Source organism: Scaptodrosophila lebanonensis, unplaced genomic scaffold (genome assembly GCF_003285725.1).
Source record: "Scaptodrosophila lebanonensis strain 11010-0011.00,11010-0021.00 unplaced genomic scaffold, SlebRS2 tig00000080-arrow-pilon, whole genome shotgun sequence".
In the NCBI taxonomy this organism is placed as follows: Eukaryota; Metazoa; Arthropoda; class Insecta; order Diptera; family Drosophilidae; genus Scaptodrosophila; species Scaptodrosophila lebanonensis.
In genome coordinates this window covers 5,395,894-5,413,302 of record NW_022060561.1, presented here as the reverse complement: position 1 = coordinate 5,413,302, position 17,409 = coordinate 5,395,894, and the positions used below count along the sequence as shown (strand labels likewise).

Sequence of the window (17,409 nt, the reverse complement as noted above, 5' to 3'; positions counted from 1 at the left end):
CTTATTTCTGCTGACGATTGCGAAGATCGACGATGATGTTATTAAAAATTGAACAACAAACCTTTTTTGCTTATGTACGCCGGTTTGGTTGAGTTTCGATTGGGGAGCTAGAACTGTAAACTAGAACGCATTGTACTCCAACCTACTTGCTCCATTTAAAACCGACAATTGTAAATTCAGCATGAATTTGTCGTCTGGTCTACTTGTGCGCAAATGTTTACATAGTCTCTCTTTTTTGTTTTGTTTAACAAAACTGCGGTATTTACAAAATTTTGGTTATAGTATAGGATTTCATTACTTCAAAGAAGTTAATACATTTTTATGATCAATCATATGTATACTGAATTCAATTTTTATTAAAACTAATAGTTTTATTTGTTCCAGGTCAATACTTTTACTTCATTGATTAAGTCAGCTGGCTTCAAAACGGATAAAAACAAAGTATGGAATCACAATTTTCGAATTGAAATACAACGTATTAAAACAAGTTTTTGGTGCGAGGTATAAGAATTTCCGAGCACATCGCATTTTTATCACCGATTTGTATCGGCTTAAGTATATTCTTTTTGTTTTTTTGAATGTATTTTTTATAGATTTCCCTGCTGAGCTTGTAAGCATCCTTTTGCAAAACTTATGAGGTTGGCCTTTGCTGGGACAAGTCTACTTTCGTAAAAAATTATTTAGACCATGCTAAGCTGCTCGAAACGGTCAGAATATTAGAACCAATTATAGCTTCTAAAAACAGCTGCGTCGTCGTCAGCCTATACTTGTCGACTTCTTAGTATACACGTTTGGTAAATGATTTGTTTACCGATGGATTTAATTGCGATGGCTGTCGCATCATAATTATAATACAAATGTTTCATTTTATTGATTCTAATTGCATTTGTATTCAATTCACCAACCAATTAAATTTGTATTCCTGAACTAGTTTTATACATACACTTACATATCAGCTTAGGTCGTGGTTTTTTATTGAATTAGGAATATAACATAGGTAATTGTTTTTTGGGGTAGTCAAGGTAAGTCATGGAAGTTCTTCGCTTACTTCATTTAGAAGCTTAGAGCTGTTCAAGTTTGCGCGATATATCTTGTGAGCGCTGCATAGCGGACAGCAGGCATATCATGTAGTAAACGCTAAGAATCGGAGCCATAACATTTCACAGGCCAACTAGAAAATCAAACTACAACATTATCTTTGCGACCTGTTCAAATTTGTAAAACGTTTGGAAAATTGATTAAATGTTGGAAGTAGCGTTAAATAAAGCAATGATAAATATTTTCCGTTAATGGCACTGCAGACTTAACGATACTAATTATATAAACAAATACACAGCACTTTTTAAAAATATATGTATAATTTTAATTGTTGGCGCTCCCCCAAGAATTTGGTAACTAGATAATATTATATTAGAAGAAACAAACTAATTATACGTGTAAATTTATTAACTAGAACTTAAAACGCTGAAAAATGAATTGATTCCTAAATCCTACAGCAAGATATTTCGATTGTCGACTTTATCATTAGAGTTATTTTTAAGTCTGAAATCATCCAAAATAATTCAATTACTTGCTTATAATAAAGAAAACTTAATGATACCAAAATATAGCTGTCAAGAAAACACTTTATATTTCATATAAGAAGCTTAATGATAAAATATTAAATGAAAACAATATTTATTTATTTCTTCTCTAGTTCAATTCTATAATTACGTGGAGCGTTCTCTTGCTGCAAACGAAAAGAATTATTAAACAATTTTTGGAAACTATATCTGCCTGTTTTTTTTAAATTGAGTTTATTTACTTTTTTTTATTATTTGTATCGAGAAACAAGTCTTATAAGGTAACAAGCAAAAGAAGTGTTCAAAATTAACAACAATCCGATTCATTGCGAGAATTGGCCAGCTATGCAGCGCACACAAAATATATCGCTCTAAGCTTGTAAATGAAATAATTCAAGAACTTCCATAATTTAAAAACGCATATTTTAAGCCCACCCTAAAAAAGCCGGGTAATGCTTTTATTATTTACTGTTATTTACCTAATTACATATTCCTTAAGACCCCATAAAACCACAAACTAAGCCGATAAGTGTATGTATATAACAAGGTCTTGTATACAAATTTGTAATAGTCGGCTAAAAGAAAACAAATTATATTTTGAATTAAGTTTTTTGATGTAATGTGTAGCAAAATTTACAATAAACAATTTTTTTTAATTCAGAAACACGTAAAACGTATTCATTCTATTGATATCGTGTAACATTATAAGTGCAATTTCATTAATTTAAATGCAATTGGAATCAATAAAACGAAACATTTGTATTATAATAATTATGATGCGACAGCCATCGCAATCACAAGTCTGCTGTAACTCGAAATAGCTGCTTGGCTGTAAAGGTGCAGTTTAAATCATGCAACCATTTTGAGTTACAGAAATGAAAACAAACTGGTGTTTTCCTATTGGTCGTTTTTGATAAAACATGGCTGTTCGATCCTAACGGTGAATTTCCAAATGTAAACAAGCAAAAGCAGCTGGCGGAGTGATGGCCGCATGATGCATATTGCGAAATGTAAGCAAGCTGGATGTTCTCCCATTGGTTGCATTTCATTTCTTAACGCCATATTGAAAAAAACATAAGTAAATCAACGACAACGACCGACAGTTCGTTTGGGTAATGCTTATTTATGGTTGCCTGGTAATAAATGAGTTACAAATTCGTTGGGAATTAGTTATTTCACAGTGGAGGTGAACCAGGAAAGAGCATGTCGAAAGAATGTTGCTGCACTGCCGATAAGGTTTGACGGGCGTTCTCTGGCCGGCACAAACTACAACCTCGTTTGATAAATACCAGCCAAACATAAATGGGCACCAAACAATCCTGCTGTAGTGTAATCACAAATCAGCTGTAACACAAATGGCTGCACAGTCCTAGCGGTTAATTTGGAAATGTAAACAAGCTGCTCTCCTATTGGTAGTATTTCATAAAACTGCAAGCAATTGATTTGCGTACTGCTGATTTATGTTTACCTGATGGATAATGCGTGTAAAAGTCGTTAAAAATACACCTTCTGGTTTTATTTGATACATCTTTTTGTAGGGAAACTAGACACAGACTGCATGACACAGGCGCATAAAGGAACAGGAAATAAATTTAAACACAAGCAAAAATCAACTGAAGAGCAACGGTACGTTTGCAAAAGTAACGAAATCTAGTGCTATTCACAATATATTCGTTTTCTTACTACATTTTTATGTTTCGTTCAAAATCTGCTTTGAATCTTAGGAGGGGGTGGGTCATTTTGGTGATATTAAAAACGAACGAGAAGGGGTGCGCCGAATAGCAAAATACCAGGTGTTCATAAGGAAACAACGAGTTACCATATTGCAGCTGTTAAGTAAACGAGTTCAAGAAGTGACGGCCATTGTATTGCTTTAATTTCGAATGTGCACAAAAAAGTTACATGACCAAATGGACGCATAAAGTACATAACGGAACATAGCTAAATGTAACCAAACGTACAGCAGCAATAATTTTACCACACTTCCATGCCTTTTGGTAAAATTAGGTAGAACGACGCTAATACTGCACATATACATATGTATATTGGAATATTCCCTATGCGTGTCTGTTGTGAGCATGTGTGCAGTATTGAGTTGTGCCGAAGCAGCAAGTACAACAACAGCTGCTGAAAGAGTTTCGACAGGGATTTCATGTTTGGCTATAACTTCCTTTCAAATTGGATATCATGAAAAAACTTAACAAAAGGCCAAATAAGCACTAACCGGAAGTAATTGAAAAAAATCCAAGAATTACGGGAGCTGTGGAATATAGCGAGGAGCGAGCGGAAGGAAAGAGCTGATTATACATACGGAACGGAAAATGGGGGAGTGCATAAAAAATAAAATAAACTTGCCTAGCGTACATATGTATGTACATATATGGCATCTGTGTACAAAATTTGGTGTTTCTAGCTCTTTTAGTCTCTGAAATCAAATTGGTCAGCGTGTATGCGTTACGACCCCCTTTTAGTTGCGCCCCTGTCTGCAATCAGCTGTTCAAAGCGACCGCAACATATGTTGGTTGAGCAATCACTTGGAAGTGGGAAATGTTAAAGCGAAGTGGAAATGTTGTCAGCATTGTATAGAAGAGCTCCTGGTCAGTTCTTGTGTCGAAGTTTTTTCAAGTTCGGCAAAAACAAGGAGTACGTATGGATTATATGAACATTCTAGCAGGTCTGCAAGTGGGTTTAAAATATACTGTTTTATATTAAAGAGACATCGGGGAATGGCAAAAGATCTTCGAAGCCGGCAAAGTTTCCCCAGAGCGAGAGGTGCCCGACAACATAGAGAAGCCTCCATACTATTACCAGATAAACTCCGTGCCTGGCAATACGTTGGGTAGCACGGAAATTAAGAATGCACAGCAGATACAATTTATGCGGGGAAGTGGCAAACTGGCAGCCCAGATCCTACGATATTGTGGGGAGCTGGTGAAGGTAGGCAGGAGCACGGACGAGATTGATGGCATTGCCCATGAGCGCATCATTGCTGCGGGTGCATATCCCTCGCCACTACGCTATGCTGGATTCCCCAAGTCGATCTGTACTTCAGTCAATAATGTGGCCTGCCATGGGGTGCCGGATGATCGGCCTCTCGCCGACGGCGACATTATTAACATCGATGTGACGGTTTATCTCAACGGCTATCACGGAGACTGCTCGAAAACGTTTCTCGTGGGCAACGTAGACGAGCGGGGTAGATTTCTGGTGGACTCGACACGCGAATGTCTCAACATGTGCGTTGCTCTCTGCGGTCCGGGTGTGCCCTTCAACCACATCGGTCGATTTATTGAGAGGTACTGCAAGGAACGCAATCTGGAGTCCATAGCCGCATTCATTGGCCACGGCATCGGCAGCTATTTTCATGGACCTCCCGAGATCTATCATCATCGTAGGGTATTCCATAATGTAAATATTGGCAAATGAAATTAATATTTGCATATATTACAGATAATGACGCTCCGGGTAAGATGCAGCCTGGCATGACATTCACCATTGAGCCCATACTAAGCTTAGGCGGACCAGATATTGCATTGCTGGAGGACGGTTGGACGGCGGTTAGCTTAGATGGAGCACGGAGCGCGCAATTCGAACACACAGTACTCATCACTGAGACGGGTGTCGAAGTGCTTACCAAAGTGGATTAAATAAACGTTATTTTAAGTCATAAAATATTGTTGAAGAATTCTTTTCGGAATTTATTACATTCTTCAGATTTGTTAATCATTAAACTATATAATTTTAAAACTATTGAAAGCAAATTTCGCTTTTTAATTTAATTAAAATAAGTCGTTTCGTATTTCCAATTCGATTCTGTGTATGTCGAGAATTTCTATTTTCAGTCACAATCGCCTCTAGTTTTATTTGATGGAAATAAACGATCGATAATTTCGAATTAAACAACGTTTCATATTTGTTACATTAAATTTAAATTTAACATTTATTATTGGAGCGATAGCAAGCTGAATTTTGCAAAAAAATTTGTAATGTACATACAATAATACAAAAAAAATATTGAAGCGCAGATTACATTGTTTTCATTCAATTTTTATCCCGTTTTAAAGCATATTTTGGAATATTTGTATATGTATATTTAATTGCTATATATATGTACTATATATGTATATTAAGATAGATATAGACGCGCACAAATTCAACAATTACACATACATATGTAAGTATATAAGTTTTATTGCCTAGAGGTTTTAATACCTTAATATCTAAGTACATAGTTATATTTGGAAGTATGAAAAATTCGTTTCAGAACAAAATGAACGCGTCATTCAAAATAGAGTTACATACTTTGTTATAAGTAAATAAGTTAATAAACAACACACATACACATACTAAAAAGTCTAAAAAAAGGAATACAAGTAAGTATAGTCAGTTAATAAAATGCAATGAGAATTCAAAATGCATTGAGCAAGGTATCGTTTACAGTTTGAGAGCCTGCACTACAGTTTGAGATGCTAGTTTCTTGTAAATACGTTGTGTGGAACAAACATTTTTGTGTTTACATACAATTAATGAGTTATTGCACACATAGTTAGTTATACATACATATGTACATATGTATATAGCGAGAGGGGAAGAGTGTGATATGGATATGTGGAATGTTATGTTGCTTTGGAATGAGATGTGTGTTTAGATTTCTACTTCTGGCGTGAATTTGCGTCAGAAGTAAATTTCCTCCTCCTCGGGTTTGGCACGCGGCGCTTGACCGCTGGGCACCACCACTGGTGTAATATTCGTCCGGGAGCTCATGTTGCGACTGCTTGTGGGAGTCTGTCCACCTAAGCGTTGATGCGGCGTTACGACATGATGCGCGTAATGGGGCTGTGTGGCTGCGGAATCCGCACGTGATATTCCGCCGGTGCTGGTGGGTGTGTGAGCCCCCGTTTGTTGAATAATTGCAGGGGAGCTGCCCGTGCGAGAGTGCTGCGGCACTATGGACGGTGAGGCGGCAGTGGAAGTAGGTGTAGCTACTGCCGCTTGTCGCTTATCCGCTAGCTTCAGTGGAAATAACTGCTGGACCCCCACATTGGGGCTGGAATTGTTGAAACTGGCAGATTTATCGATGCGCGTCGCGCTACTGCTGGTGGTAGAGGAGAGAGAGGATAGCTTCATGGGCAGTTTCTGCTTGACAGTGGCCGCATTGGCTTTGGGCGCGTTTGTGGCGCTATGCAGATTCACAGGCGGCGTCTTCGATATAGTCGAGGCAGTACGCCATTTATCTTTGCGACGATCCACAGTGCCTGCCGGTGTCGTAGCTGTTGTGGGAACAGTTGGAGCACCATTATCCGTCTCGTGGCTGTCATCGGCAGTGGCCGATGCGGCTGCAGCCACCGCCACAGCCGCTGCCAGCGTTGGCGAAGCTATGGGAAGTGTGGTGCTGGGCGAGAGTAGCAATCCCTGACTGCTCAGCAGCTCCATTTTGCGATACAGCTGTTCTCGTTGCTGTCGCACATCTTCCTGCTCTGCCTTGATTTGCTGTTGCAACTGCAGCTGTTGGGCACGTGTCTCGGCCAGTTCCTGCTCCTGCTGCTCCTTCTGACGCAACCAGGCGGTTTTCTCCTCTTGCAGCTTATCCTGTAGATTGCGCAATTCCTCCAGCTGATCGTTGTGTGTGTATGCGCTGCGTGGGCTTTCCCTATAGAGTGCCAGTTGCAGCTGCAAGCTCTGTATGGTCGTCATTTGCTGCGAGATTATGCAGAGCAGCGTGTGCAGGTGATGGGAGACCTGCAGCACAGCATAGTTGTATTCCTTAAGCGCCGATGCATCAATGGCCGCTGGCACGGTGCTGGCATGCAGTTGGGGTGGCTCCGGCACAGCCATTGGTGTTGCAGTAGTTTTCAGCTCGCGTTTCTCCTCCAGCTCCTGCAGACGTGGAGAGAGCACCTGGAGCGTCGCCAGCTTGGTGGCATCACGGCATGGAAATGCAGCTCCAAGCTTTCCGCGTTTCTCATCAAAGCCTGCAAAGGTTTCCGCCCGCTTCGGCAATGTGGGGGAGTTATAGTTGTCGCTCTGCTTCTCACCAACAGAGCTAACCGTGCGAGACACGGGCAGGCCTGTGGCGGCGGTGTAAATAGTCGCCGCCAGCTGACTGATGTCTTGCACAGTGTTGAGCACACGCCGCCATAGCTCAGTCGTATCGCAGTCGGCATTCACGAGCTCCTTGTATGAGCCAAAGGCTGCCAGGAAATTGGCTGCGCTCATCGCCGCTGGCTGGCCATTCGTTGCGGGGGTTGCACTGAAGTGTTGGTGCTCTTTCATAAGATTCAGCTGCAGCATCAGTTTCTCCTCCAATAGGAGCGCCTGTTCAATGTCCTTTTGGCGCATTTTCTCGATGGTCTCTCGCTTGTTTACGCCTATACGCAATTTCTCCTCTGCCGTCAAGTCCTCGGCCTCAATGATGTCTGTGGCCGGACAATCTAACACCGCCTGGCGTATAGATTGTATCCAAATGTGTTTATCCTTTGGCGTCTGCACTTTTAGTTCGTACATTTCGGGGAAGTCCGGGTTGCTGGAGATAATGTAAATGCCGCGCGACTCCGTACCGGCCTTCTCCCTTATGAGCAACTTCTGCAGAGGCACCACACCTGCTTTGTGTTCTGGTGTGAAGAAGGTGTACTTATTATGGGCTGAGTTCTCGCTGAGAAAGCATAGGCAGTCGGTGAGTACCACCACCAACACTAGTTGGGTCTTAGCGCGGCCCTGCATAAGGGTGGCGAGACCCTCGAATTTCAGCCGACGACGCGACTCCACTCCCAGCTCGGTCTTGCGAAAAGGCTTGTTCTTGTAGATGGCAAAGGACTTGGCATCCACACGTGCATAGATCTCAAGCTGACGCTCGCGCAGCTCCTTCTCCGCCACACAGGCATCAACATCGACCAGCAGGGATTTCACCAAATTAAGGGCATGCTGCAGTTTGTCCGTTTCCAGCTTATTATCGCGTGCGCTTTTTAGGAGCGGCTCAATCAGCAACGGGTATTTGGTCAGACGCTGAGTAACAAACAGAATGCATTCGGGTATTCCCTTCTTCTTGAGCAGCGGATTCTGCAAACAGTGCTTATACCACTCGGCGAAGTTCGGCTCGTTTAGACACTGCTTGAATTGCTCGAGTGCGGTCCGATGGTTTGCACAGAACTCACCATAGGCCAGACGCAGGCACTGTGCCTGCTCCAGCGAAAAAAAGTCCAACAATATGTCGGCAATTGTGTCCACCAAAGGCTGCTCGCGTTGCTTTTCGCGAAGTTGTCGCAGAAAGCAGGTGTGGAGATCGGTCAGCTGCTGGAGCCGCGGAAACATGCTGTGTATGTTGAAGGCAGGAAAATGCCGCTCCAGACTCTCCACAAACACTTTTTGCATGACGAGCAGCGTCTGGCAGTGATGTTTCTCTGTCATTATAAACTCGTATATGTGCTCCTGTCGCTTGATTTGCAGCTCCTTCAGAGTTTTCAACAAATCCTTTGGCACGCCAGGAGTCCAGGAGTCGTGCTCCTTTAGCACAATGCCCAGCATCGGATCCGCCCCCAAATCATGCGCTTCTATAGGCGGCTCATTGAGAAATTCAGCGCGAATCAACGGCGTATCATCGTTGAGCGCATGTGCATCATTGCCATCGTAGTAATCCTGGCCAGCTTGCCCCTTGCCGCCCATACCGGCTCCAGCCATCAACCTTTTGCTCTGCAGCTTACACTCCAGCTGATGTTCCTTGATCTGGGCGAGCGTTATTTGGGCGCCACACACATCGCAGGCACTAAACTGTCCCCCAATCGACTTCATCTTAGCCTTGTCCTTCTTTTTCCGAAAAAAGAGCGATCCTCGTTTGCGTCGTTTCTCAACGTTATCATAAACTTCGATTTTGGCATGCGCTCGCAATAAACTCTGATTCTCATCCTCGCTGTCGGTCAAATGGCGAGCAATTGCCTTTATATCTTCCTTGGCAATTATCGATGAGGTCGAGATGCTTTTCTGCAATGGAATTCGACTGATGATCTCTGTTGCGAGACTTCTCTTCGCCGCAATCCGTTCAAAGTCGCGAGCCAGTTCCGCCTCATTGAGCGAGTGCGTGGAAATGCCTGAAAATGCACAAACCAAAAGAGGTTAGACCACATACACATGTATAATATGCAAGGTGACTGGAAAGGTGTGTGGGTGTATATACGCTGTGTGTGTGCGGCTTATCAGGCAATAGTGGCTTGCCTCTTGCCAACACCAAGACTTCTGATAACGGGCTTTTGTGGAATTTCTTATCAATCTGAAACTTGGCGGCTTTTTAATTTGCTTTTTCCTATATGGTCAATAAATTAAGCACTGACTCACAAATGTTCAAAAGCTTTAGAAAGCCGAAACTTTAGTGCTCTTACACCTATAGTTTGCAACTAAACTACATTATAGAATTTCACATTTCGACAGAGAAGCGAGCAAGTAATTTTGGACTTCCACATTGGGTTGTTTTAAAAAAATTCAACAGACTTTTCGGATTAACTTTTTAAATTGTGCACTTTTAAAAGCAGCATTTTCTTTTTCTTCAATCCATTGCTATAGCTAAATAAACATATACATAATTGATGAGGAATATAAAGAATACATATTTCCATTACATCTGTTGTAAGCCTTCAGCTCATATGACAGCAATTTAATACTCTACTATATGGTTTCATTTGGTTTGCTTTTATCTTGGTTTTAGGACTATTCGTTAAGTAGCTTCCAAGTTTAGAAAAGCAATTGAACATCAAAACTGAAAGGTACAAGAGTATATTAAGTTTGTGCGAAGTGAAGAATGTCAGCATGGCAAGACTGTCTGTCTGTATAAAAAGCTAGATTTGAGGGACTTTAAGAGCTAGATACAAACAAATTTTGGACACAGATACTCTATATGAGTACACAGCACAATGTTCATTATGTTCCTTCCTCCCGTTCCCCCGCTACTTTCCATAACTCTCGGAACTCTTGGACTTTTTTCAAAATTGGCAATTACTTTCGGCTAGTGCTTATCCGTATACATATACTTGTACAAAAAGTTTGCTTATGAGTGTATGAAATCTTCGACTTAGTTATAATTTCTCTCGGTGATTTTATCAGATGTTTCCCGTATCAGAAAGCTTTTAAAACAAAACTAATTAATGTTATGCATGCTTACATTATGCTTTCAATAATTATCTATTTAACTACTTTATTAGAATTGTGGGATAATTATATTATTTGTTCCTATACATGATTAGAAAACGTTTAGTTCCCGACTGTTAAATGAAGTTTTAGGGTAGTTCGACTTACCGCCGGTACTGTTGCGGGCAGAACGGCGTCGTTGTTCGGTCACACGTATTGTCTCCTGCTCTTCGCTGTCCAAACTGGAAAGGCTGACGCTCTTGTTGGTGCAGTCCCCAGCAACGCTAGCATCATCGACTGTTGTCCAGGACTTGCGTCGATCCGTGTTGAGGAGACACTGCTGCGGAGCTGTCGACCACATAACATAATGTGGGCCAGAGGTTCCGCCTCCACTGCCGGCACCATTACCGCCGCTTAAATCGGGCAGCGAAGCGCTCAAAATGGCCGCATTTAGCAGACCATAGTTGGACAGACCATCTTGCATATGCTGGCTGGAGTTTTTCATTTGCACCACAGTCTCGCGGATATTTTGTAGCTGGCTGAGCGTGTCCTCGAATATGTTATTGTATTTACTCGCCGATGCGGGACTGTGTGGTGTGACGTTTATGGTGGGAATCATGTTGTTGTTGTTGCTGGCACAATGGCTATTGCTGACAGGGTGGTTGTTGTTGTTGCTTCTGGCAGGTGCTGGTGTAGATGCAGATGCAGGTGCGTTTATAATAGGTATACAGTAATTTTGGCTCTCGACAGAGACGCGCGGCGTCTGGTTCAAGGATTTGGCATTGACTGTTGCTGTTACACTGTGCTGTCCGCCATTAAAAACGGCTGCTGGAACTGTGGCTGTGGTGGCTGCTGTTGTAGCCTCGCTGCTATTGCAGTTGGAGTTTAGAAAATCAGTGACCACATCATTATCGCTGTCATCGCCCGCGGACTGCGCGTTGTCCATATTATGCTACGTTTTGGTATTTAGCTGTGAAATCGGCCCTATTGTAATAGAAAAGAAAGTTTAGTACACAAATTTTACACAAATACACACACGCATACGCAAAACACACACCCACACGCGCGCGCCTATAGAAACGGACATACTTGACATACACATGCAAACAGACACATTATGTATTTTGTATGCACTTTTTGACTATTATTGATTTTCTTGGGCCAGAAACGCTCAAACCTACTTTTGTTTGGCATATACAAAGCCACCCACCTTGTTGCGCGTCCTAATTGTTGCGCCTTCGAGGACAACAGCTCTTGACACGGCCTTGCAATACTTGAAGCCAACACCAACAACAACAACTAGCACACATACACACTGACGAGAACAACAAAAACGCAATTGCAAAATGCCGAACTTTGTGGCCCTATAAAAACTGAACAAAAACTAAAAACACTAAACTTAAACTAATGAGATTTGTAGCACATATTTAACACTAACAATACTTTTAATTCACATAATTACAAAGATTTTCCACATCGCCTTCTATTAACACCTGACACAGCTGTGGCCATCTCTAGTTCACTCTATCTGCACTGTTGCATTAGTTTTATCGATAACTTTATTGAAGTAGCGACAGTAAAACGTTACCGCACACTCTGCGGTGTAACGTTATTATACACTGGCACCACTGCTGACGGAAGAAGCAAATGACGGCGATTGATAGACGTAGGCGTATAAAATTTTAAGGAAGAAAAGAGATTCCACCATTCTATATTTTATTACTTGCAAATTTCTAGTTTACAGGAACTTAGTGCATATTATTTAGCCTTTTAATACAATAATGCAGGTAAGTCAACTGTCTGGAGTATTACTAAAACTATACAATAAACTAAGAAAAGCGTTGCACCGCGAAACGGACACGCAATCACTTTGCTGCTGGAGCCGAGCCTTTTCTAATTCTTATTTCTCTGAAATCTTCAAGAAACTGATACTTTTGTCTTTTTTTATTTATAGTGCGCGCCCAGGCCATGGCCGCTGCTCCTCTCGCTGCTGGCGCTCTGCTGCTGTGTGCATAGCTTTTACGTGCCCGGCGTTGCGCCCGTCGAGTTCGTGCGTGGCCAAAAAATCGATGTTAAGGCAGTCAAAATGACCAGCAGTCGCACCCAGCTACCTTATCAGTACTACTCTCTTAAATTCTGCTATCCCAAGAACGGTACGCTGATTTTCAAATCGGAGAACTTGGGTGAGGTACTGCGTGGTGATCGTATCGTAAACACACCTTACGAGGTGCGGATGGCCGAAAATGTGAACTGCAAGCTGCTGTGCAACAAAAAAGATAGGCCACTGACGTGGAGTCAGGAAGACTCGGCCATGGTGGCGGAGCGCATACAACATGAATACTTTGTGCATTTGTAAGTCAGATTATTCTACCGTTTTGATCCATAATAATGGTTTTTTTGCATGTATTTGTAGACTGGTGGATAATCTTCCTGTGGCTACGCGCATTGTCAATGCAAACAATCCCGGCGAGGTGACCTATGAGCATGGCTATCGCTTGGGTCAAGTTGATGGCGATAATATCTACGTAAACAATCATCTAAAGTTTATCCTTTCCTATCACATGCACACCAAGTAAGTTTTCCATTGTAGTTGAACCCATTGTACTGTCTACAAATAATTTGTATTTGCTTGCCTTTACTAGAGACAAGTTCCGGGTTGTTGGCTTTGAGGTGGAAACTGGATCAGTAAATCACAAGGAAATTAAATTCGAGGGTGATCTCTGCAATTTCCCTGACAGCGCACGTCCACAGTTGGTGAATCCGAATGGCGAAACACAGCTATATTTTACCTATTCGGTCGAGTGGAAAGAGTCCTCAGTGAGCTGGGCCTCACGTTGGGACATCTACTTGGGCATGCGCGATGTACAGATCCATTGGTTCAGCATTATTAATTCGCTGGTAGTGGTATTCTTCCTATCGGGCATTCTCACCATGATCATCATTCGCACGCTGCGTCGCGATATTGCGCGATACAATACAGACGACAACATTGAAGACACATTGGAAGAGACCGGCTGGAAGCTGGTACATGGCGATGTATTCCGTCCACCGAAAAACACACGCCTATTCTCCGCTGTTATAGGCAGCGGCATTCAGATCTTCTTCATGGCCATGGTTACCATATGTAAGTGCCTAGAAATTTTGTATTCGTTACTATTATTGATTATTCTAATTGTTCTTTTCAGTCTTTGCAATGTTGGGCATGTTGTCGCCCTCGTCTCGCGGCGCTTTAATGAGCTCCGGCATTTTTATGTACGTCTTCATGGGCACTATTGCAGGCTACTATGCAGCCCGTCTTTACAAAACTATGAAAGGTCGCGAGTGGAAGCGTGCTGCTTTCCTCACTGCCACCTTCTATCCCGGAATTGTTTTTGGGTGCGCTTAATTTGTAGTCAACTTATTTCCTTGTTGCATAACAAACTCTTTTCGTTTATGGTTTACAGCACCGGGTTCTTCTTAAACTTTTTCATTTGGGATAAGTCGTCAAGTGGTGCTGTGCCTTTCACGACCATGATTTCGTTGCTGTTGCTCTGGTTCGGCATTTCAGTTCCTCTAGTATATCTCGGCTTCTATTTGGGCTATCGGAAGCAACCATATCAGCATCCAGTGCGCACCAATATGATACCACGCCAAGTGCCGGCACAGCATTGGTACATGAATGTTGCATTGAGGTGAGTTTTCTACTCTCCAATTACTATTAATTATTCTAGCTGAATTGAATTACATAATAATGTGTTTATTTTAAAGTGCTATCTTTATTATAAACATGCGAAATATGGCTGATGTTTTCTTAACAAGCTATATAACTTCCTTATCTGATTTGTTTGTCTATTTTTTGCAGCACCTTGATGGCCGGTATTTTGCCCTTCGGAGCTGTTTTCATCGAGCTATTTTTTGTTTTTACAGCCATTTGGACGAATCAGTTTTATTACCTGTTTGGCTTTTTGTTTTTAGTGTTTTGTATTTTGGTTGTGAGCTGTGCGCAAATATCCATTGTTATGACTTACTTTCAATTGTGCGGCGAGGTGCGTATTTCCTGGTTTACAAATAGATATGTTCTGCAATAATTAAACGAAAATTTTCCTTACATTCTAGGACTATCGCTGGTGGTGGAGGAGCTTCATCGTCTCTGGCGGCTCGGCTGTTTATGTGCTCTTCTACAGCATATTTTACTTTTTTACGAAGCTGGAGATCACAGAGTTCATACCTACGCTGCTCTATTTGGGCTATACAGGTAATTAATGAAATATAGCGTAATAAAGTTTGTCTTATATGTTTTTGCGTTTCATGATAGGTCTCATGGTGCTAACTTTTTGGCTCCTCACCGGCTCGATTGGTTTCTTTGCCGCCTACGTTTTCATTCTGAAAATATATAGTGCTGTCAAAATCGATTAAGGCACACACAGACATACAGACACAAAAACACAACCCACACAACGCTGTACACCAAACTATCTGCAATATCATTTGATCATAACACTTATGCTATCATTATTATTATAAATATTTATATTAAATCTCTAGCCTTGAAAAAGCAACAACTGTACCAAGCTTAGCCTAAGTTCTTGGCAAATGTAAAGTTTCATTTAGACTGCTTGTGCTTTTCCTTCTAACTATAACTGTGTGCTAAGTTTCCTTGCTCCTGTGAACATGATTCCTTTACGCCTGCACACTAGCCAGAAGAAGAAGAAAGAACGCGACGCGAGCCTCGAACGGATCGAGTGTTTATTTATAACTTAGTATTGCTAATGCAAAAATTCTCTAAAAGTCGCTCAATTATGCGGGAGTAAAACCAACAATTATATTTATAATTGCCTAATTTATATATGTATGTAAAATACCTAATTTAAGCAAAAAATTCAAAATAAACTAATTTTAAGTACGAATCGATATGAAGTTTCTAATGCAACCAACAATGTTAACCTTTTTAAACCATACTTGGAAATCCCTACAGCTCAACACTTCGAAGAATGTAATGCTGTGCATTTGATCCGCAAACAAGTGTGTTACTTCAGCTGTTACCAGCCAGAGTTACTAATTGTTAAAACTTTATTTGGGAAGCTTTCTTCCTTTGGCTTGATACTGGAATTTTCATCTTCGTCATTTTCATCTTTTTCGTAGATCTGATGCTGAAAATATAAGCGAATACATACGATTAGGCATGTAGATATACACGTATACATACTATTACACATCGTGTATTATACTTACAAGTGGTGACTTTCCTATAAATTCGGTGATTAAGCCCATTAACGGTTGTACAGGCCCTGGTAATAAGTGCAACCTCCTTATACCCTTCCCCTCCATGACATCATCCCTTAAGAATACAGCTGTCCTGATTAAATTCGTAATATTATAGGCCGCTGTTTCAAAATTTGCTATGTGTATAGGTATTCTTCTTTGGCTCGCATAATACTAAGGTAAAAAATTATTAGAAAGTCATGTTCAGAGCAAACTGTTTGCTAAACTTACTATATTCGGACGTGCCACTATGGTGCTAGCAAATAGCAGACTTAGCTCAATGTGGACTATCAACTTCAACTGACACATAGTTTTGGATGTCTGGGGTCTAACTATTTCTAATTATACAAATGGTGTACACTTTTATAAGAAAAAGTGGGCATTCTGTTTGTATAGTTCTCTTCCTCTTGTTTCAGGCTGGTATGAAAAGTAGTTAATCTTCTAAATATTTTAAATGGTTGAGGATGTTCAAATAAAATGTAAAGACAGTCGGATGGATTCATTTATACATTATAGGTGAAAGAATTAAGTAGACAAAATAATTACAATAAAAATTGCACTCTTAAGCAAATCCTTGAAAACCCTCTTCATTCAGGTAAGTTTAATTAGGTGGTACTCTTTCAGAAATCCCGATGGTGTCTGGATGCCGCATCTATTAAAAGGCAAATAATTATAAAATGATCTTTGCTCAGTGCACTTCACTACACCTAGTTGTTCAGTTTCATCGCACCTTCAAGATTCTTTCATGAATTATTTGGCTCAGATCCAGAGCTTTTATTTCCGTCGTTATCCGTTCTTTAATTTCAAGGTAGTGCGCATAGCGCAAAACAAAATCACAAAAATATATATGTTATAAATGATTCTTTTACAATAATATTTTACAAATCAAGGAAAATGAAGTATACCAATTTGCTGGTAACTTTTCAGTTCAGCCTCGTTCAAATCTCTGGTCATTTCCTTTTAATACCCTAATTATGAGCAACTGTTAAAGCAACTTTGAATTTCTTGATAAATGTGTGTATTTGTTTTTTATTGTAAAGCGAATCGTTAGCAGCTGCTGCTTAGTTATTTATAATTTAAATAGCAACATTTAGAAAGTCGAGTCAGCTATATAACAATAGTAATGGAAGTAATAGAAGTCAGTTTCGTTTTGCGAGCCGTTGGTGGTGGAATTTGTAAACATGCGTCAATTCCTAGCTCCTGTCCTAATCCTGATGCTGTTGCTAGGCTATCAATTTGTGATGCCAGTAAATTATGAATACAAGGTATGTACAAGTTGTATGTTTATAAATAAAGACATTGTTTATGAGAATATGTTTCCAGAAACGCCTGACGACGGACAAACAAAGAATTGTGTCTAATATCAGTCATGGAATATACATGATTTTTGATCAGTTTGCTCCGTTTGTAACAAATCGAAAACAGTTAAGGATTTTAAGTTGAAACTATTCATGTTTATAGAAAACTAAATAAAATAAAAAATCTCATTTCAATT

The 17,409-nt window shown here is 40.7% G+C and overlaps 4 protein-coding genes and 1 long non-coding RNA gene across 7 annotated transcripts; 3 read left to right on the top strand and 2 right to left on the bottom strand.

The window, feature by feature from the left end:
- Positions 1-3,435: 3,435 nt before the first annotated feature.
- LOC115626200 (methionine aminopeptidase 1D, mitochondrial) lies at positions 3,436-5,323 on the top strand. The gene is made up of 3 exons (XM_030521483.1): positions 3,436-4,205; positions 4,277-4,953; positions 5,013-5,323. Exons 1-3 carry the CDS (start codon positions 4,129-4,131, stop codon positions 5,207-5,209), a joined length of 951 nt encoding a protein of 316 aa, XP_030377343.1. The 5' UTR covers positions 3,436-4,128; the 3' UTR covers positions 5,210-5,323.
- A 441-nt stretch (positions 5,324-5,764) lies between these two features.
- Positions 5,765-12,325, bottom strand: LOC115626198 (rho guanine nucleotide exchange factor 18). 3 transcript variants are annotated; one of them, XM_030521481.1, is made up of 3 exons: positions 12,136-12,325; positions 10,842-11,657; positions 5,765-9,643 (listed from the first exon to the last, which is right to left on the bottom strand). In XM_030521481.1, the coding sequence occupies exons 2-3, from the start codon at positions 11,617-11,619 to the stop codon at positions 6,237-6,239; spliced, it is 4,185 nt and encodes a 1,394-aa protein (XP_030377341.1). In that variant the 5' UTR covers positions 11,620-11,657; positions 12,136-12,325; the 3' UTR covers positions 5,765-6,236. The 3 variants fall into 3 exon arrangements, with proteins under 3 accessions (XP_030377341.1, XP_030377339.1, XP_030377338.1); XM_030521479.1 differs by having other exon boundaries at positions 12,112-12,178; XM_030521478.1 differs by lacking the exon at positions 12,136-12,325 and adding an exon at positions 11,884-11,982.
- Positions 12,319-15,559, top strand: LOC115626199 (transmembrane 9 superfamily member 4). The gene is made up of 9 exons (XM_030521482.1): positions 12,319-12,460; positions 12,628-13,025; positions 13,087-13,245; positions 13,316-13,797; positions 13,859-14,048; positions 14,117-14,344; positions 14,515-14,698; positions 14,769-14,907; positions 14,968-15,559. Exons 1-9 carry the CDS (start codon positions 12,455-12,457, stop codon positions 15,066-15,068), a joined length of 1,887 nt encoding a protein of 628 aa, XP_030377342.1. The 5' UTR covers positions 12,319-12,454; the 3' UTR covers positions 15,069-15,559.
- LOC115626201 lies at positions 15,478-16,669 on the bottom strand. Its single transcript, XM_030521484.1, has 3 exons — positions 16,146-16,669; positions 15,885-16,088; positions 15,478-15,802 (listed from the first exon to the last, which is right to left on the bottom strand). Exons 1-3 carry the CDS (start codon positions 16,221-16,223, stop codon positions 15,692-15,694), a joined length of 393 nt encoding a protein of 130 aa, XP_030377344.1. The 5' UTR covers positions 16,224-16,669; the 3' UTR covers positions 15,478-15,691.
- Positions 16,670-17,017: 348 nt separating this feature from the next.
- Positions 17,018-17,407, top strand: LOC115625681. The gene is made up of 2 exons (XR_003995545.1): positions 17,018-17,179; positions 17,238-17,407. It is a non-coding gene; the product is annotated as an uncharacterized LOC115625681 (long non-coding RNA).
- Positions 17,408-17,409: the final 2 nt, after the last annotated feature.

Excerpts from the sequence above, each read along its gene's own strand:
- LOC115626199 (XM_030521482.1), top strand. Across the intron at positions 13,026-13,086 it reads CATGAATACTTTGTGCATTT|ACTGGTGGATAATCTTCCTG; the intron begins GTAAGTCAGATT and ends ATGTATTTGTAG. Across the intron at positions 14,049-14,116 it reads TATCCCGGAATTGTTTTTGG|CACCGGGTTCTTCTTAAACT; the intron begins GTGCGCTTAATT and ends TATGGTTTACAG.
- LOC115626198 (XM_030521481.1), bottom strand. The coding sequence starts at position 11,619 with ATGGACAACGCGCAGTCCGCGGGCGATGACAGCGATAATGATGTGGTC. Across the intron at positions 9,644-10,841 it reads TGCCCGCAACAGTACCGGCG|GCATTTCCACGCACTCGCTC; the intron begins GTAAGTCGAACT and ends GTGCATTTTCAG.
- LOC115626201 (XM_030521484.1), bottom strand. The coding sequence starts at position 16,223 with ATGTGTCAGTTGAAGTTGATAGTCCACATTGAGCTAAGTCTGCTATTT. Across the intron at positions 16,089-16,145 it reads TAGTGGCACGTCCGAATATA|TATTATGCGAGCCAAAGAAG; the intron begins GTAAGTTTAGCA and ends TTTTTACCTTAG. Across the intron at positions 15,803-15,884 it reads TTATAGGAAAGTCACCACTT|CATCAGATCTACGAAAAAGA; the intron begins GTAAGTATAATA and ends TTATATTTTCAG.
- LOC115626200 (XM_030521483.1), top strand. The coding sequence starts at position 4,129 with ATGTTGTCAGCATTGTATAGAAGAGCTCCTGGTCAGTTCTTGTGTCGA. Across the intron at positions 4,206-4,276 it reads AAGTTCGGCAAAAACAAGGA|AGACATCGGGGAATGGCAAA; the intron begins GTACGTATGGAT and ends TTTATATTAAAG. Across the intron at positions 4,954-5,012 it reads TCCCGAGATCTATCATCATC|ATAATGACGCTCCGGGTAAG; the intron begins GTAGGGTATTCC and ends CATATATTACAG.